Source organism: Rutilus rutilus (genome assembly GCF_951802725.1).
Source record: "Rutilus rutilus genome assembly, chromosome: 6".
NCBI classification, from domain to species: Eukaryota; Metazoa; Chordata; class Actinopteri; order Cypriniformes; family Leuciscidae; genus Rutilus; species Rutilus rutilus.
Window position 1 is genome coordinate 8,798,117 of NC_140214.1, and position 19,001 is coordinate 8,817,117.

Sequence of the window (19,001 nt, forward strand, 5' to 3'; positions counted from 1 at the left end):
TATTTTATTACCTGTTTGGACCTGAACTGGTGCACTGTTCCCACTGCTACAGTTGCTGCCTTTGGCCTTCACTGTGATCGTGTAAGACTCTCCGCAGGTCAAAGTTAAAAGCTCACAGGAGGTGGAGGCTGAGGTGCAGTTAGCTGAGAGTCCATTAACACTGCTGGCGGTCACTGAGTAAAGCTCCGCCCCTTGGCTGCTCCCCCAGGTTACTTTTGCTATGTTGCTACTACAGGTGACATTGGCCGACACGTTTTGTGGCACACAAGGAGCTGGGTAAATTACAGAAAACAAAATAAGTACATGGTTGACATTATTTTAAAAGAATATTCAGATTCTGTCCACTTGAATGCTAGATAAGTTCAATACTGTGTGTTTTGTGTCGTTTTTACAAAGAAACAATGTGGTGATGGAGCTTGTGATATAATGCACTATAGTTTACAATTTCTACATGTAAACACTAGACAAACTTGTAGTGTGCAAAATTCTCCTCTAGTTATATGGATGATGAATATAGCTAAATGATTATAAGGTTATACTGAAGGGGAAATACTTACCAGTATTGACCCGACGCACTTCGCTACGTTGCCCAGTGCAGTCGACGCTCATAGCTGTGACTGACACGTTGTACGCCTGACCACACGCCAGGCCGCTGATGTTACAGGAGGAGCTGCTGGAGTTGCATGTTTGCGTAATTCCATTATCACCTTCAGCTGTTACTATATAGTAGGAAACAAGGCCACTAGATGCTGCCCAGGAAACAGACGCGGTGTCAGACCCACAGGATAATGACACATTGACTTGAGTGGGAACACATGGAGCTGGAAAGAAAAGATTCAAATGATGTGATGCACAGAGTTTTAGCACAATAGATTATATGATGCCATTTAGAAAGGGTTTAAATTAGGGTCTACATTAATTGCTCTTTGAATTATTGTTTAATGTTATACCTGTGTCTAGAGTGACCAGGGGTTTAGAGCAGGTTGAACAGTTCTGGCCGTATCCTGTAACACTGATGTTGTAGTGCTGACCACACTGAAGTGAGCTGATGTTGCATGAGGAGCCGTTGGTGAAGCAGCTGTGCTTTTGGGCGTCCTGGAAAGACTGCAGTGTTGCATTGGAACTTAGTGAACCATTGCCTGGTGTCCAAGAAATGAGTGCTGAGTTTGTGCGGCAATCCAGTCTGGCTTGAATGCCAGTATTAGGACATGGTGCTGCAACATGAAAAATTGATAACACATCAAAATGTTGTTGAAAAACTGTATTTTTACATGGTGGATGGTTGCCAGGGTGTTGCCATATGGTTGCTAAGATGTTCTAAGTGGCTTCAACGGCACATTTATGTGGTTTGGTGTTACACAAGGAGCTGGGTAAATGATCTAAAACAAATGGTTGGCTGTTATATTAAAAGTGAATTATCCCTTTAACTAATACGCAAATCATATCTCAATATCTATACTACCATTCAAAAGTTTAGGGTCAGTAATATTTTTTTTATTACTGCATTTATTGGATCAGAAATACTGTAAAAAATGTATATTGTGAAATAATTCAAAATAACTGATTTCTGTTTTAGTGCTCAAAAAACATTTCTTCTTATCATCAATGTTTAAAACAGTAAAAAAATCTGGATATTTGATGATTAGAAAGTTCAAAAGAGCATTTATTTTAAATTAAATATTTTGTAAAATTATAAATGTATTTACTGTCACTTTTAAATAATGCATCCTTGCTAAATAAAATTATTAATTGCTTTAAAAAAAATCTTACTAGTCCCAAATTTTTTATCGTTAGTGTATATCATAAATTCAATATAACAAGGTTTGATTTAACCAGCTATTTCTCTTACCTGTTATGATAGGTGATCCAGTGCCTACAGAGCTGTTGCATGAATGTCCCTCTGCCACTACTTTAACTGAGCAAGTTTGTCCACACGTCATGTTAATGATGTCACATCCTGTTTCATTGGTCCTGCACATATACGTCTGTCCATTAGAGCATTCAAGTGTTGTCAAAAAGGACAGTGCTCCATTGCCACGGGACCAGGACACACTCGCTGTGTTGTTGCCACAGTTCATTCTGGACTGGATATTCAGTGGAGGGCATGGGGCTGAAGAGAAAAGAAAATAATATTATTTAAAGGTGAAGTATGTAGTTTCTGCGCCACTGTAGGGGCACCAAACACATTTGTAAAAAGAAACAGGATTTTATTGTTGAGGGTTCCAGATTATTATTTTTTTGATAATGTGAGTAGTGCTAGGATGATGCTATATGGCTTCTAAGTGTTTGAAATAAGTTTCACTGGGCTGCTTTTTAATTGTGATGAAAGAATAGACTTTTTCTAACATGCACTAAAGAATTGTGCACAGTAAGATCAGCACTGTGTATTAGAAAGTAAATACAGGTGATTTTGATTTCATGTTGACTTTATATATATTGAATTGGTAGGACTCATTATTTAGAATGGTAGGCATCAACTTTGTGAAAATGCTACTGCACCTGCCGTGACCTGACTGGTCACACAGTTGGATCTACAGCCGTTGCCCTCTGCAGCCACAGTGATATTGTATGTCTGCCCACAGCCAATTGCAGCGATCATGCAGGATGTGGAGGTGGAGTTACACCCCAGAACCTTGTCAGTAGATTTTGCTTGAGCATAGTAGATTTGTGCGCCGTTACTCGACTGCCAGCTAACTTGAACATCCCCTGTTTGGCAGTCTAAGAGCTGACTGACCACAGACTGAGGAGCACAGGGCGCTGGGAGACAAAAGTTAAACAAAGTATTACTTTAGCATGTTTTTAAAGGAATATTCTGGATACAAACATCAAGTTTCCTCAGAAAAGAGTTTTTATAAAAATGAGTGAGAAACACATTTGCGTTAACCCACGTACATTTGATGTCAGAAAACACATTCCCCTAACGTTCCCCTAATGTTAGTATATAGTTTCCTTTCGGTTATTTTTTGGGAACCAAAACACTGTAGGAATGTTCATGGAACAAACATTTTTTTTGCTAGGTAGCAGGCAAGTATGCTGGAGGGATTAAATGTGAAGTTTATTATTTTTCTCAAGGCTGTACTGTTTACTTGAATGCTACACATCCATTGCAAGTTTTTAAAGTGTTCCTTTTAATGTATAATTCTTCTAAACTCCCTCTGGTGAAAATCAAGCTTTTAATATTGTTTATGTCTATGTGGTGTTTAAAAAAAAAAAAATGCTTTAAGACAAATCATGAGGAAATTCACAAGTCAACACCATTGCAGAGTTTTTTCTCCTTAAAACTGCAGTGAACCAAAGACAGTCTCAAAAACACTTTTGAAATCGCCGGTGTTTCTGACGTCACAAACTACCATGTAACCAATCGAGTGAAGGTGTGATCGTCAACGAGTGGTTGAGCTGGTGCGAGTGAGTGGAGGCGGGGCTGATTTACATATTCATAGATCCGCCTATACTAAATGAGGCAAGTGTGTAGAGTTACATTTTAAGCTATTTTAAGGCATGAAGAAAAACATTTCAAGAAAAAAATGTTCAAATATGTCATTTTGGTGATCAAAGATGAGTTTTAAGGGATAAAATGATTGACTACAGAGGGACTTTAAGAAACATCTCAAACTTCAAGTACTGCAGACAACTATATACTATAGTTTACAATTTATGAAGTTTTATTAACTAAGTTCGGGAGGAGCACGTTCAGATAATTAACACGAGTGGATAGCACTCAGCAATCAATGATAAGAGGGTATATATAGACTCAGCAGTCTTACCTCGATCCATTGACAGTTTGCAGCATCCCCCCACCACCCCTTCTCCACACTTCTAGTTCTAAACACTTACATACGGGGGGAGTACTCTGGGTTCGGGCTGAATTCCGAGCTCGGAGCCCTCCCTCCGGACAGCACGCCAAATACGCATTAAATCTTACTCCCTCAAAATGATATGTAAGTGTGATCTCGTGAAATGCATGTAAACACTAGACAAACTTGTAGTGTGTAAAATTCTCCACTAGTTATATGGGTGATGAATATAGCTAAATGATAATAAGGTTATACTGTAATTGAAATACTTACCAGTATTGACACGACGCACTTCGCTACGTTGCCCAGTGCAGTCGACGCTCATAGCTGTGACTGACACGTTGTACGCCTGACCACACGCCAGGCCGCTGATGTTACAGGAGGAGCTGCTGGAGTTGCATGTTTGCGTAATTCCATTATCACCTTCAGCTGTTACTATATAGTAGGAAACAAGGCCACTAGATGCTGCCCAGGAAACAGACGCGGTGTCAGACCCACAGGATAATGACACATTGACTTGAGTGGGAACACATGGAGCTGGAAAGAAAAGATTCAAATGATGTGATGCACAATAGATTATATGATGCCTTTTAGAATGGGTTTAAATTAAGGTCTACGCTAATTGCACTGAATTATTGTTTAATGTTATACCTGTGTCTAGAGTGACCAGGGGTTTAGAGCAGGTTGAACAGTTCTGGCCGTATCCTGTAACACTGATGTTGTAGTGCTGACCACACTGAAGTGAGCTGATGTTGCATGAGGAGCCGTTGGTGAAGCAGCTGTGCTTTTGGGCGTCCTGGAAAGACTGCAGTGTTGCATTGGAACTTAGTGAACCATTGCCTGGTGTCCAAGAAATGAGTGCTGAGTTTGTGCGGCAATCCAGTCTGGCTTGAATGCCAGTATTAGGACATGGTGCTGCAACATATAAAAAAGGGTTAACTCATCAAACTGCAGAATGGTGCTTGTCATGCAAAAACTGTTAGGATGTTATATATGTTTGCTGGGTGTTCTGGGAGATTGCTTGGGAGTTTCTTAATGGCTCAGCCGGGTCAAAAGAACTTGAAAAAACTGAAGCCGGTTTGTGGTTCCCAACCCTTATGAGCTGAGTTCAAGTACCTGAGACAAGAGTGATAGGCTGGCTAGCCGGGCTCATGCAGTCACCATTCATGCCCATGACTGTGATGGAATATTCCTGACCACATTGCAGGTTTGGGATATCACAGCGTGTGACAGTGTTGTTGCAGGACGCTTTGTACCCTTTGCTGCCTTCAGCCTTTACCAAGTACCAAGTGGCACCGAGTGCACTGTACCAGGTGATGGAAGCAATGCTGGAGGTACAGTTTAGAGCAGCAGTGACATGGGTGGGAATGCAGGGTGCTAGATAAGGGAGAGGAGGAAGCTGTATTAAAATAATAAGGCTATAAAATATTTTAAAAAGTGCTTACTGTTCAAAAGTTTGGGGTTGATAAGATTTTTTTAAATGTTTTTGAAATATATCTTATGTTCATCAAGGCTGCATTTATTTGATAAAAAATACAGTAAAAACTATAACATTGTGAAATATTATTACAATTTAAAATGCATGTTTTTAATACGTAATTTATTCCTGTGAATTTTCAGCATCATTACTCCAGTTTTCAGTGTCACGTGATCCTTTAGAAATCATTCAGATATGCCAATTTGATGCTCAAGAAACATTTATTATTATTATCAATGTTATTAAATATTATTATGTTATAAATGTTATTATATTTAAAAAAAATCTGAATTTATTAAAAGAATATTCAGATTCTGTCCACTTGAATGCTAGGTAAATTTAATACTGTGTGTTTTGTGTCGCTTTTACAAAGAAACAATGTGGTGATGGAGCTTGTGATATACTGTGGACTATAGTTTACAATTTATGCATGTAAACACTAGACAAACTTGTAGTGTGTAAAATTCTCCACTAGTTATATGGATGATGAATATAGCTAAATGATTATAAGGTTATACTGAAGGGGAAATACTTACCAGTATTGACACGACGCACTTCGCTACGTTGCCCAGTGCAGTCGACGCTCATAGCTGTGACTGACACGTTGTACGCCTGACCACACGCCAGGCCGCTGATGTTACAGGAGGAGCTGCTGGAGTTGCATGTTTGCGTAATTCCATTATCACCTTCAGCTGTTACTATATAGTAGGAAACAAGGCCACTAGATGCTGCCCAGGAAACAGACGCGGTGTCAGACCCACAGGATAATGACACATTGACTTGAGTGGGAACACATGGAGCTGGAAAGAAAAGATTCAAATGATGTGATGCACAGAGTTTTAGTGCAATAGATTATCGGATGCCATTTAGAAAGGGTTTAAATTAGGGTCTACGCTAATTGCACTGAATTATTGTTTAATGTTATACCTGTGTCTAGAGTGACCAGGGGTTTAGAACAGGTTGAACAGTTCTGGCCGTATCCTGTAACACTGATGTTGTAGTGCTGACCGCACTGAAGTGAGCTGATGTTGCATGAGGAGCCGTTGGTGAAGCAGCTGTGCTTTTGGGCGTCCTGGAAAGACTGCAGTGTTGCATTGGAACTTAGTGAACCATTGCCTGGTGTCCAAGAAATGAGTGCTGAGTTTGTGCGGCAATCCAGTCTGGCTTGAATGCCAATATTAGGACATGGTGCTGCAACATATAAAAATTGATAACACATCAAAATGTTATTGCAAAACTGTATTTTTACATGGTGGATGGTTGCCAGGGTGTTGCCATATGGTTGCTAAGATGTTCTAAGTGGCTTCAACGGCACATTTATGTGGTTTGGTGGTACACAAGGAGCTGGGTAAATTATCTAAAACAAAATTAGTATATGGTTGGCTGTTAAATTAAAAGTGAATTATCCCTTTAACTAACCACTAATACGCAAATCATATCTCAATATCCACACTACCATTCAAAAGTTTAGGGTCAGTAATATTTTTTTTTAATGTTTTTGAAATAAGTTTATTATGCTCACCAAGGCGGCATTTATTGGATCAGAAATACTGTAAAAATTTAATATTGTGAAATAATTCAAAATAACTGATTTCTATTTTAGTGCTCAAAAAACATTTCTTCTTATCATCAATGTTAAAAACAGTAAAAAAAAAAAAAAAAAACGGATATTTGATGATTAGAAAGTTCAAAAGAGCATGTATTTTAAAAATAAATATTTTGTAAAATTATAAATGTATTTTCTGTCACTTTTAAATAATGCATTCTTGCTAAATAAAATTATTAATTGCTTTAAAAAAAAAATCTTACTGGTCCCAAATTTTTAATCAGTAGTGTATATCATAAATTCAATATAACAAGGTTTGATTTAACCAGCTATTTCTCTTACCTGTTATGATAGGTGATCCAGTGCCTACAGAGCTGTTGCATGAACGTCCCTCTGCCACTACTTTAACTGAGCAAGTTTGTCCACACGTCATGTTAGTGATGTCACATCCTGTTTCATTGGTCCTGCACATATACGTCTGTCCATTAGAGCATTCAAGTGTTGTCAAAAAGGACAGTGCTCCATTGCCACGGGACCAGGACACACTCGCTGTGTTGTTGCCACAGTTCATTCTGGACTGGATATTCAGTGGAGGGCATGGGGCTGAAGAGAAAAGAAAATAATATTATTTAAAGGTGAAGTATGGATTTTATTGTTGGGGAGGTTTCAGATTTTTTTTTAAGATAATGTGAGTAGTGCTAGGATGATGCTCTATGGCTTCTAAGTGTTTGAAATAAGTTTCACTGGGCTGCTTTTTAATTGTGATGAAAGAATAGACTTTTTCTAACATGCACTAAAGAATTGTGCACAGTAAGATCAGCACTGTGTATTCGAAAGTAAATACAGGTGATTTTGATTTCATGTTGACTTTATATAGATATTGGTAGGACTCATTATTTAGAATGGTAGGCATCAACTTTGTGAAAATGCTACTGCACCTGCCGTGACCTGACTGGTCACACAGTTGGATCTACAGCCGTTGCCCTCTGCAGCCACAGTGATGTTGTATGTCTGCCCACAGCCAATTGCAGCGATCATGCAGGATGTGGAGGTGGAGTTACACCCCAGAACCTTGTCAGTAGATTTTGCTTGAGCATAGTAGATCTGTGCGCCGTTACTCGACTGCCAGCTAACTTGAACATCCCCTGTTTGGCAGTCTAAGAGCTGACTGACCACAGACTGAGGAGCACAGGGCGCTGGGAGATAAAAGTTAAACAAAGTATTACTTTAGCATGTTTTTATAGGAATATTCTGGATACAAACATCAAGTTTCCTCAGAAAAGAGTTTCTATAAAAATGAATGAGAAACACATTTGCGTTAACCCACGTACATTTGATGTCAGAAAACACATTCCCCTAACGTTCCCCTAATGTTAGTATATAGTTTCCTTTCGGTTATTTTTTGGGAACCAAAACCCTGTAGGAATGTTCATGGAACAAATCATTTTTGCTAGGTAGCAGGCGTATGCTGGGGGGATTAAATGTGAAGTTTATTATTTTTCTCAAGGCTGTACTGTTTACTTGAATGCTACACATCCATTGCAAGTTTTTAAAGTGTTCCTTTTAATGTGTAATTCTTTTAAACTCCCCCTATGGTGAAAATCAAGCTTTTAATATTGTTTATATGTCTATGTGGTGTTTTTAAAAAAAATGCTTTAAGACAAATCATGAGGAAATTCAGAAGTCAACACCATTGCAGAGTTTTTTCTCCTTAAAACTGCAGTGAACCAAAGACAGTCTCAAAAACACGTTTTGAAATCGCCGGTGTTTCTGACGTCACAAACTACCATGTAACCAATCGAGTGAAGGTGTGATCGTCAACGAGTGGTTGAGCTGGTGCGAGTGAGTGGAGGCGGGGCTGATTTACATATTTATAGATCCGCCTATACTAAATGAGGCAAGTGTGAAGAGTTACATTTTAAGCTATTTTAAGGCATGAAGAAAAAAATTCAAGAAAAAAATGTTTAAATATGTCATTTTGGTGATCAAAGATGAGTTTTAAGGGATAAAATGATTGACTACAGAGGGACTTTAAGAAACATCTCAAACTTCAAGTACTGCAGACAACTATATACTATAGTTTACAATTTATGAAGTTTTATTAACTAAGTTCGGGAGGAGCACGTTCAGATAATTACCCGAGTGGATAGCACTCAGCAATCAATGATAAGAGGGTATATATAGACTCAGCAGTCTTACCTCGATCCATTGACAGTTTACAGCATCCCCCCACCACCCCTTCTCCACACTTCTAGTTCTAAACACTTACATACGGGGGGAGTACTCTGGGTTCGGGCTGAATTCCGAGCTCGGAGCCCTCCCTCAGGACAGCACGCCAAATACGCATTAAATCTTACTCCCTCAAAATTATATGTAAGTGTGATCTCGTGAAATGCATGTAACACTAGACAAACTTGTAGTGTGCAAAATTCTCCACTAGATATATGGATGAGGAATATAGCTAAATGATTATAAGGTTATACTGTAATTGAAATACTTACCAGTATTGACCCGACGCACTTCGCTACGTTGCCCAGTGCAGTCGACGCTCATAGCTGTGACTGACACGTTGTACGCCTGACCACACGCCAGGCCGCTGATGTTACAGGAGGAGCTGCTGGAGTTGCATGTTTGCGTAATTCCATTATCACCTTCAGCTGTTACTATATAGTAGGAAACAAGGCCACTAGATGCTGCCCAGGAAACAGACGCGGTGTCAGACCCACAGGATAATGACACATTGACTTGAGTGGGAACACATGGAGCTGGAAAGAAAAGATTCAAATGATGTGATGCACAATAGATTATATGATGCCTTTTAGAAAGGGTTTAAATTAGGGTCTACGCTAATTGCACTGAATTATTGTTTAATGTTATACCTGTGTCTAGAGTGACCAGGGGTTTAGAACAGGTTGAACAGTTCTGGCCGTATCCTGTAACACTGATGTTGTAGTGCTGACCGCACTGAAGTGAGCTGATGTTGCATGAGGAGCCGTTGGTGAAGCAGCTGTGCTTTTGGGCGTCCTGGAAAGACTGCAGTGTTGCATTGGAACTTAGTGAACCATTGCCTGGTGTCCAAGAAATGAGTGCCGAGTTTGTGCGGCAATCCAGTCTGGCTTGAATGCCAGTATTAGGACATGGTGCTGCAACATATAAAAAAGGGTTAACTCATCAAACAGCAGAATGGTGCTTGTCATGCAAAAACTGTTAGGATGTTATATATGTTTGCTGGCTGTTCTGGGAGATTGCTTGGGAGTTTCTTAATGGCTCAGCCGGGTCAAAAGAACTTGAAAAAACTGAAGCCGGTTTGTGGTTCCCAACCCTTATGAGCTGAGTTCAAGTACCTGAGACAAGAGTGATAGGCTGGCTAGCCGGGCTCATGCAGTCACCATTCACGCCCATGACTGTGATGGAATATTCCTGACCACATTGCAGGTTTGGGATATCACAGCGTGTGACAGTGTTGTTGCAGGACGCTTTGTACCCTTTGCTGCCTTCAGCCTTTACCGAGTACGAAGTGGCACCGAGTGCACTGTACCAGGTGATGGAAGCAATGCTGGAGGTACAGTTTAGAGCAGCAGTGACATGGGTGGGAATGCAGGGTGCTAGATAGGGAGAGGAGGAAGCTGTATTAAAATAATAAGGCTATAAAATATTTTAAAAAGTGCTTACTGTTCAAAAGTTTGGGGTTGATAAGATTTTTTTAAATGTTTTTGAAATATATCTTATGTTCATCAAGGCTGCATTTATTTGATAAAAAATACAGTAAAAACTATAACATTGTGAAATATTATTACAATTTAAAATGCATGTTTTTAATACGTAATTTATTCCTGTGAATTTTCAGCATCATTACTCCAGTTTTCAGTGTCACATGATCCTTTAGAAATCATTCAGATATGCCAATTTGATGCTCAAGAAACATTTATTATTATTATCAATGTTATTAAATATTATTATGTTATAAATGTTATTATATTTAAAAAAATCTGAATTTATTAAAAGAATATTCAGATTCTGTCCACTTGAATGCTAGGTAAATTTAATACTGTGTGTTTTGTGTCGCTTTTACAAAGAAACAATGTGGTGATGGAGCTTGTGATATACTGTGGACTATAGTTTACAATTTATGCATGTAAACACTAGACAAACTTGTAGTGTGTAAAATTCTCCACTAGTTATATGGATGATGAATATAGCTAAATGATTATAAGGTTATACTGAAGGGGAAATACTTACCAGTATTGACACGACGCACTTCACTACGTTGCCCAGTGCAGTCGACGCTCATAGCTGTGACTGACACGTTGTACGCCTGACCACACGCCAGGCCGCTGATGTTACAGGAGGAGCTGCTGGAGTTGCATGTTTGCGTAATTCCATTATCACCTTCAGCTGTTACTATATAGTAGGAAACAAGGCCACTAGATGCTGCCCAGGAAACAGACGCGGTGTCAGACCCACAGGATAATGACACATTGACTTGAGTGGGAACACATGGAGCTGGAAAGAAAAGATTCAAATGATGTGATGCACAGAGTTTTAGCACAATAGATTATCGGATGCCATTTAGAAAGGGTTTAAATTAGGGTCTACGCTAATTGCACTGAATTATTGTTTAATGTTATACCTGTGTCTAGAGTGACCAGGGGTTTAGAACAGGTTGAACAGTTCTGGCCGTATCCTGTAACACTGATGTTGTAGTGCTGACCACACTGAAGTGAGCTGATGTTGCATGAGGAGCCGTTGGTGAAGCAGCTGTGCTTTTGGGCGTCCTGGAAAGACTGCAGTGTTGCATTGGAACTTAGTGAACCATTGCCTGGTGTCCAAGAAATGAGTGCTGAGTTTGTGCGGCAATCCAGTCTGGCTTGAATGCCAGTATTAGGACATGGTGCTGCAACATATAAAAATTGATAACACATCAAAATGTTATTGCAAAACTGTATTTTTACATGGTGGATGGTTGCCAGGGTGTTGCCATATGGTTGCTAAGATGTTCTAAGTGGCTTCAACGGCACATTTATGTGGTTTGGTGGTACACAAGGAGCAGGGTAAATTATCTAAAACAAAATTAGTATATGGTTGGCTGTTAAATTAAAAGTGAATTATCCCTTTAACTACCCACTAATACGCGAATCATATCTCAATATCTACACTACCATTCAAAAGTTTAGGGTCAGTAATATTTTTTTTTTAATGTTTTTGAAATAAGTTTATTATGCTCACCAATGCTGCATTTATTGGATCAGAAATACTGTAAAAATGTAATATTGTGAAATAATTCAAAATAACTGATTTCTATTTTAGTGCTCAAAAAACATTTCTTCTTATCATCAATGTTAAAAACAGTAAAAAAATCTGGATATTTGATGATTAGAAAGTTCAAAAGAGCATGTATTTTAAAAATAAATATTTTGTTAAATTATAAATGTATTTACTGTCACTTTTAAATAATGCATTCTTGCTAAATAAAATTATTAATTGCTTTAAAAAAAAATCTTACTGGTCCCAAATTTTTAATCGTTAGTGTATATCATAAATTCAATATAACAAGGTTTGATTTAACCAGCTATTACTCTTACCTGTTATGATAGGTGATCCAGTGCCTACAGAGCTGTTGCATGAACGTCCCTCTGCCACTACTTTAACTGAGCAAGTTTGTCCACACGTCATGTTAGTGATGTCACATCCTGTTTCATTGGTCCTGCACATATACGTCTGTCCATTAGAGCATTCAAGTGTTGTCAAAAAGGACAGTGCTCCATTGCCACGGGACCAGGACACACTCGCTGTGTTGTTGCCACAGTTCATTCTGGACTGGATATTCAGTGGAGGGCATGGGGCTGAAGAGAAAAGAAAATAATATTATTTAAAGGTGAAGTATGTCATTTCCGCGCCACTATAGGGGCACCAAACACATTTGTAAAAACAAACAGGATTTTACTGTTGGGGCTTCCAGATTTTTTTTAAGATAATGTGAGTAGTGCTAGTATGATCCTATATGGCTTCTAAGTGTTTGAAATAAGTTTCACTGGGCTGCTTTTTAATTGTGATGAAAGAATAGACTTTTTCTAACATGCACTAAAGAATTGCGCACAGTAAGATCAGCACTGTGTATTAGAAAGTAAATACAGGTGATTTTGATTTCAAGTTGACTTTATATAGATATTGAATTGGTAGGACTCATTATTTAGAATGGTAGGCATCAACTTTGTGAAAATGCTACTGCACCTGCCGTGACCTGACTGGTCACACAGTTGGATCGACAGCCGTTGCCCTCTGCAGCCACAGTGATATTGTATGTCTGCCCACAGCCAATTGCAGCGATCATGCAGGATGTGGAGGTGGAGTTACACCCCAGAACCCTGTCAGTAGATTTTGCTTGAGCATAGTAGATCTGTGCGCCGTTACTCGACTGCCAGCTAACTTGAACATCCCCTGTTTGGCAGTCTAAGAGCTGACTGACCACAGACTGAGGAGCACAGGGTGCTGGGAGACAAATGTTAAACAAAGTATTACTTTAGCATGTTTTTAAAGGAATATTCTGGATACAAACATCAAGTTTCCTCAGAAAAGAGTTTTTATAAAAATGAGTGAGAAACACATTTGCGTTAACCCACGTACATTTGATGTCAGAAAACACATTCCCCTAACGTTCCCCTAATGTTAGTATATAGTTTCCTTTCGGTTATTTTTGGGAACCAAAACCCTGTAGGAATATTCATGGAACAAATCATTTTTGCTAGGTAGCAGGCAAGTATGCTGGAGGGATTAAATGTGAAATTTATTATTTTTCTCAAGGCTGTACTGTTTACTTGAATGCTACACATCCATTGCAAGTTTTTAAAGTGTTCCTTTTAATGTGTAATTCTTCTAAACTCCCTCTGTGGTGAAAATCAAGCTTTTAATATTGTTTATATGTCTATGTGGTGTTTTAAAAAAAAAATGCTTTAAGACAAATCATGAGGAAATTCAGAAGTCAACACCATTGCAGAGTTTTTTCTCCTTAAAACTGCAGTGAACCAAAGACAGTCTCAAAAACACTTTTGAAATCGCCGGTGTTTCTGACGTCACAAACTACCATGTAACCAATCGAGTGAAGGTGTGATCGTCAATGAGTGGTTGAGCTGGTGTGAGTGAGTGGAGGCGGGGCTGATTTACATATTCATAGATCCGCCTATACTAAATGAGGCAAGTGTGTAGAGTTACATTTTAAGCTATTTTAAGGCATGAAGAATTTTTTTTTATATATGTCATTTTGGTGATCAAAGATGAGTTTTAAGGGATAAAATGATTGATTACAGAGGGACTTTAAGAAACATTTCAAACTTCGAGTACTGCAGACAACTATATACTATAGTTTAAATGTTCTGCATGTAAACACTAGACAAACTTGTAGTATGCAAAATTCTCCACTAGTTATATGGATGATGAATATAGCTAAATGATTATAAGGTTATACTGAAGGGGAAATACTTACCAGTATTGACACGACGCACTTCGCTACGTTGCCCAGTGCAGTCGACGCTCATAGCTGTGACTGACACGTTGTACGCCTGACCACACGCCAGGCCGCTGATGTTACAGGAGGAGCTGCTGGAGTTGCATGTTTGCGTAATTCCATTATCACCTTCAGCTGTTACTATATAGTAGGAAACAAGGCCACTAGATGCTGCCCAGGAAACAGACGCGGTGTCAGACCCACAGGATAATGACACATTGACTTGAGTGGGAACACATGGAGCTGGAAAGAAAAGATTCAAATGATGTGATGCACAGAGTTTTAGCACAATAGATTATCGGATGCCATTTAGAAAGGGTTTAAATTAGGGTCTACATTAATTGCACTGAATTATTGTTTAATGTTATACCTGTGTCTAGAGTGACCAGGGGTTTAGAACAGGTTGAACAGTTCTGGCCGTATCCTGTAACACTGATGTTGTAGTGCTGACCACACTGAAGTGAGCTGATGTTGCATGAGGAGCCGTTGGTGAAGCAGCTGTGCTTTTGGGCGTCCTGGAAAGACTGCAGTGTTGCATTGGAACTTAGTGAACCATTGCCTGGTGTCCAAGAAATGAGTGCCGAGTTTGTGCGGCAATCCAGTCTGGCTTGAATGCCAGTATTAGGACATGGTGCTGCAACATGAAAAATTGATAACACATCAAAATGTTGTTGCAAAACTGTATTTTTACATGGTGGATGGTTGCCAGGGTGTTGCCATATGGTTGCTAAGATGTTCTAAGTGGCTTCAACGGCACATTTATGTGGTTTGGTGGTACACAAGGAGCTGGGTAAATTATCTAGAACAAAATTAGTATATGGTTGGCTGTTAAATTAAAAGTGAATTATCCCTTTAACTAACCACTAATACGCAAATCATATCTCAATATCTACTCTTCCATTCAAAAGTTTAGGGTCAGTAATATTTTTTTTAAAATGTTTTTGAAATAAGTTTATTATGCTCACCAATGCTGCATTTATTGGATCAGAAATACTGTAAAAATGTAATATTGTGAAATAATTCAAAATAACTGATTTCTATTTTAGTGCTCAAAAAACATTTCTCCTTATCATCAATGTTAAAAACAGTAAAAATAAATAAAAATAATCTGGATATTTGATGATTAGAAAGTTCAAAAGAGCATGTATTTTAAAAATAAATATTTTGTAAAATTATACATGTATTTACTGTCACTTTTAAGTAATGCATCCTTGCTAAATAAAATTATGAATTGCTTTAAAAAAAATCTTACTGGTCCCAAATTTTTAATCAGTAGTGTATATCATAAATTCAATATAACAAGGTTTGATTTAACCAGCTATTTCTCTTACCTGTTATGATAGGTGATCCAGTGCCTACAGAGCTGTTGCATGAATGTCCCTCTGCCACTACTTTAACTGAGCAAGTTTGTCCACACGTCATGTTAGTGATGTCACATCCTGTTTCATTGGTCCTGCACATATACGTCTGTCCATTAGAGCATTCAAGTGTTGTCAAAAAGGACAGTGCTCCATTGCCACGGGACCAGGACACACTCGCTGTGTTGTTGCCACAGTTCATTCTGGACTGGATATTCAGTGGAGGGCATGGGGCTGAAGAGAAAAGAAAATAATATTATTTAAAGATGAAGTATGGATTTTATTGTTGGGGAGGTTTCAGATTTTTTTTTAAGATAATGTGAGTAGTGCTAGGATGATGCTCTATGGCTTCTAAGTGTTTGAAATAAGTTTCACTGGGCTGCTTTTTAATTGTGATGAAAGAATAGACTTTTTCTAACATGCACTAAAGAATTGTGCACAGTAAGATCAGCACTGTGTATTCGAAAGTAAATACAGGTGATTTTGATTTCATGTTGACTTTATATAGATATTGAATTGGTAGGACTCATTATTTAGAATGGTAGGCATCAACTTTGTGAAAATGCTACTGCACCTGCCGTGACCTGACTGGTCACACAGTTGGATCTACAGCCGTTGCCCTCTGCAGCCACAGTGATATTGTATGTCTGCCCACAGCCAATTGCAGCGATCATGCAGGATGTGGAGGTGGAGTTACACCCCAGAACCTTGTCAGTAGATTTTGCTTGAGCATAGTAGATCTGTGCGCCGTTACTCGACTGCCAGCTAACTTGAACATCCCCTGTTTGGCAGTCTAAGAGCTGACTGACCACAGACTGAGGAGCACAGGGCGCTGGGAGACAAAAGTTAAACAAAGTATTACTTTAGCATGTTTTTAAAGGAATATTCTGGATACAAACATCAAGTTTCCTCAGAAAAGAGTTTTTATAAAAATGAATGAGAAACACATTTGCGTTAACCCACGTACATTTTATGTCAGAAAACACATTCCCCTAACGTTCCCCTAATGTTAGTAAATAGTTTCCTTTCGGTTATTTTTTGGGAACCAAAACCCTGTAGGAATGTTCATGGAACAAATCATTTTTGCTAGGTAGCAGGCAAGTATGCTGGAGGGATTAAATGTGAAGTTTATTATTTTTCTCAAGGCTGTACTGTTTACTTGAATGCTACACATCCGTTGCAAGTTTTTAAAGTGTTCCTTTTAATGTGTAATTCTTTTAAACTCCCCCTATGGTGAAAATCAAGCTTTTAATATTGTTTATATGTCTATGTGGTGTTTTTTTTTAAATATGCTTTACGACAAATCATGAGGAAATTCATAAGTCAACACCATTGCAGAGTTTTTTCTCCTTAAAACTGCAGTGAACCAAAGACAGTCTCAAAAACACGTTTTGAAATCGCCGGTGTTTCTGACGTCACAAACTACCATGTAACCAATCGAGTGAAGGTGTGATCGTCAACGAGTGGTTGAGCTGGTGCGAGTGAGTGGAGGCGGGGCTGATTTACATATTCATAGATCCGCCTATACTAAATGAGGCAAGTGTGTAGAGTTACATTTTAAGCTATTTTAAGGCATGAAGAAAAAAAAAATCAAGATTTTTTTTTTTTAAATATGTCATTTTGGTGATCAAAGATGAGTTTTAAGGGATAAAATGATTGACTACAGAGGGACTTTAAGAAACATCTCAAACTTCAAATACTGCAGACAACTATATACTATAGTTTACAATTTATGCATGTAAACACTAGACAAACTTGTAGTGTGTAAAATTCTTCACTAGTTATATGTGACAGACATGTATTTTTACATGGTGGATGGTTGCCAGGGTGTTGCCATATGGTTTCTAAGATGTTCTAAGTGGCTTCAACGACACATTTATGTGGTTTGATGTCATGATACACAAGGAGCTGGGTAAATTATCTAAAACAAAATTAGGATATGTTTGGTGAATTATCCCTTTAACTTCCCACTAATCCGCAAATTATATCTCAATATCTATACTACCATTCAAAAGTTTAGGGTCAGAAATATTTTTTTTATGTTTTTGAAATAAGTTTATTATGCTCACCAATGCTGCATTTATTGGATCAGAAATACTGTAAAAATGTAATATTGTGAAATAATTCTAAATAACTGATTTCTATTTTAGTGCTCAAAAAACATTTCTTCTTATCATCAATGTTTAAAACAGTAAAAAAAAAAAAAAAAAACAGGATATTTGATGATTAGAAAGTTCAAAAGAGCATGTATTTTAAAAATAAATATTTTGTAAAATTACAAATGTATTTTCTGTCACTTTTAAATAATGCATCCTTGCTAAATAAAATTATTAATTGCTTTAAAAAAATATCTTACTAGTCCCAAATTATTGATCAGTAGTGTATATCATTAATTCAATATAACAAGGTTTGATTTAACCAGCTATTTCTCTTACCTGTTATGATAGGTGATCCAGTGCCTACAGAGCTGTTGCATGAATGTCCCTCTGCCACTACTTTAACCGAGCAAGTTTGTCCACACGTCATGTTAGTGATGTCACATCCTGTTTCATTGGTCCTGCACATATACGTCTGTCCATTAGAGCATTCAAGTGTTGTCAAAAAGGACAGTGCTCCATTGCCACGGGACCAGGACACACTCGCTGTGTTGTTGCCACAGTTCATTCTGGACTGGATATTCAGTGGAGGGCATGGGGCTGAAGAGAAAAGAAAATAATATTATTTAAAGGTGAAGTATGGATTTTATTGTTGGGGAGGTTCCAGATTTTTTTAAAGATAATGTGAGTAGTGCTAGGATGATGCTCTATGGCTTCTAAGTGTTTGAAATAAGTTTCACTGGGCTGCTTTTTAATTGTGATGAAAGAATAGACTTTTTCTAACATGCACTAAAGAATTGCGCACAGTAAGATCAGCACTGTGTATTCGAAAGTAAATACAGGTGATTTTGATTTCATGTTGACTTTATATAGATATTGAATTGGTAGGACTCATTATTTAGAATGGTAGGCATCAACTTTGTGAAAATGCTACTGCACCTGCCGTGACCTGACTGGTCACACAGTTGGATCTACAGCCGTTGCCCTCTGCAGCCACAGTGATATTGTATGTCTGCCCACAGCCAATTGCAGCGATCATGCAGGATGTGGAGGTGGAGTTACACCCCAGAACCTTGTCAGTAGATTTTGCTTGAGCATAGTAGATCTGTGCGCCGTTACTCGACTGCCAGCTAACTTGAACATCCCCTGTTTGGCAGTCTAAGAGCTGACTGACCACAGACTGAGGAGCACAGGGCGCTGGGAGACAAAAGTTAAACAAAGTATTACTT

The 19,001-nt window shown here is 38.4% G+C and overlaps 2 protein-coding genes across 2 annotated transcripts; both read right to left on the reverse strand.

The window, feature by feature from the left end:
* Positions 1–525: 525 nt before the first annotated feature.
* Positions 526–5,859, reverse strand: LOC311291463 (fibronectin type III domain-containing protein 7-like; the record flags this gene model as incomplete). Its single annotated transcript, XM_084410498.1, has 8 exons — positions 526–821; positions 951–1,214; positions 1,850–2,110; positions 2,500–2,757; positions 4,068–4,331; positions 4,446–4,709; positions 4,911–5,171; positions 5,808–5,859. 8 exons carry the CDS (start codon positions 5,857–5,859, stop codon positions 526–528), a joined length of 1,920 nt encoding a protein of 639 aa, XP_084266624.1.
* Positions 5,860–7,729: 1,870 nt separating this feature from the next.
* On the reverse strand, positions 7,730–14,884 carry LOC311291465 (fibronectin type III domain-containing protein 7-like; the record flags this gene model as incomplete). Its single annotated transcript, XM_084410500.1, has 10 exons — positions 7,730–8,013; positions 9,319–9,582; positions 9,697–9,960; positions 10,162–10,422; positions 11,057–11,320; positions 11,448–11,711; positions 12,400–12,660; positions 13,049–13,306; positions 14,298–14,561; positions 14,689–14,884. Coding segments are annotated over 10 exons (2,580 nt in total), but the record flags the coding sequence as incomplete, so codon positions are not given.
* Between the last annotated feature and the right edge of the window lie 4,117 nt (positions 14,885–19,001).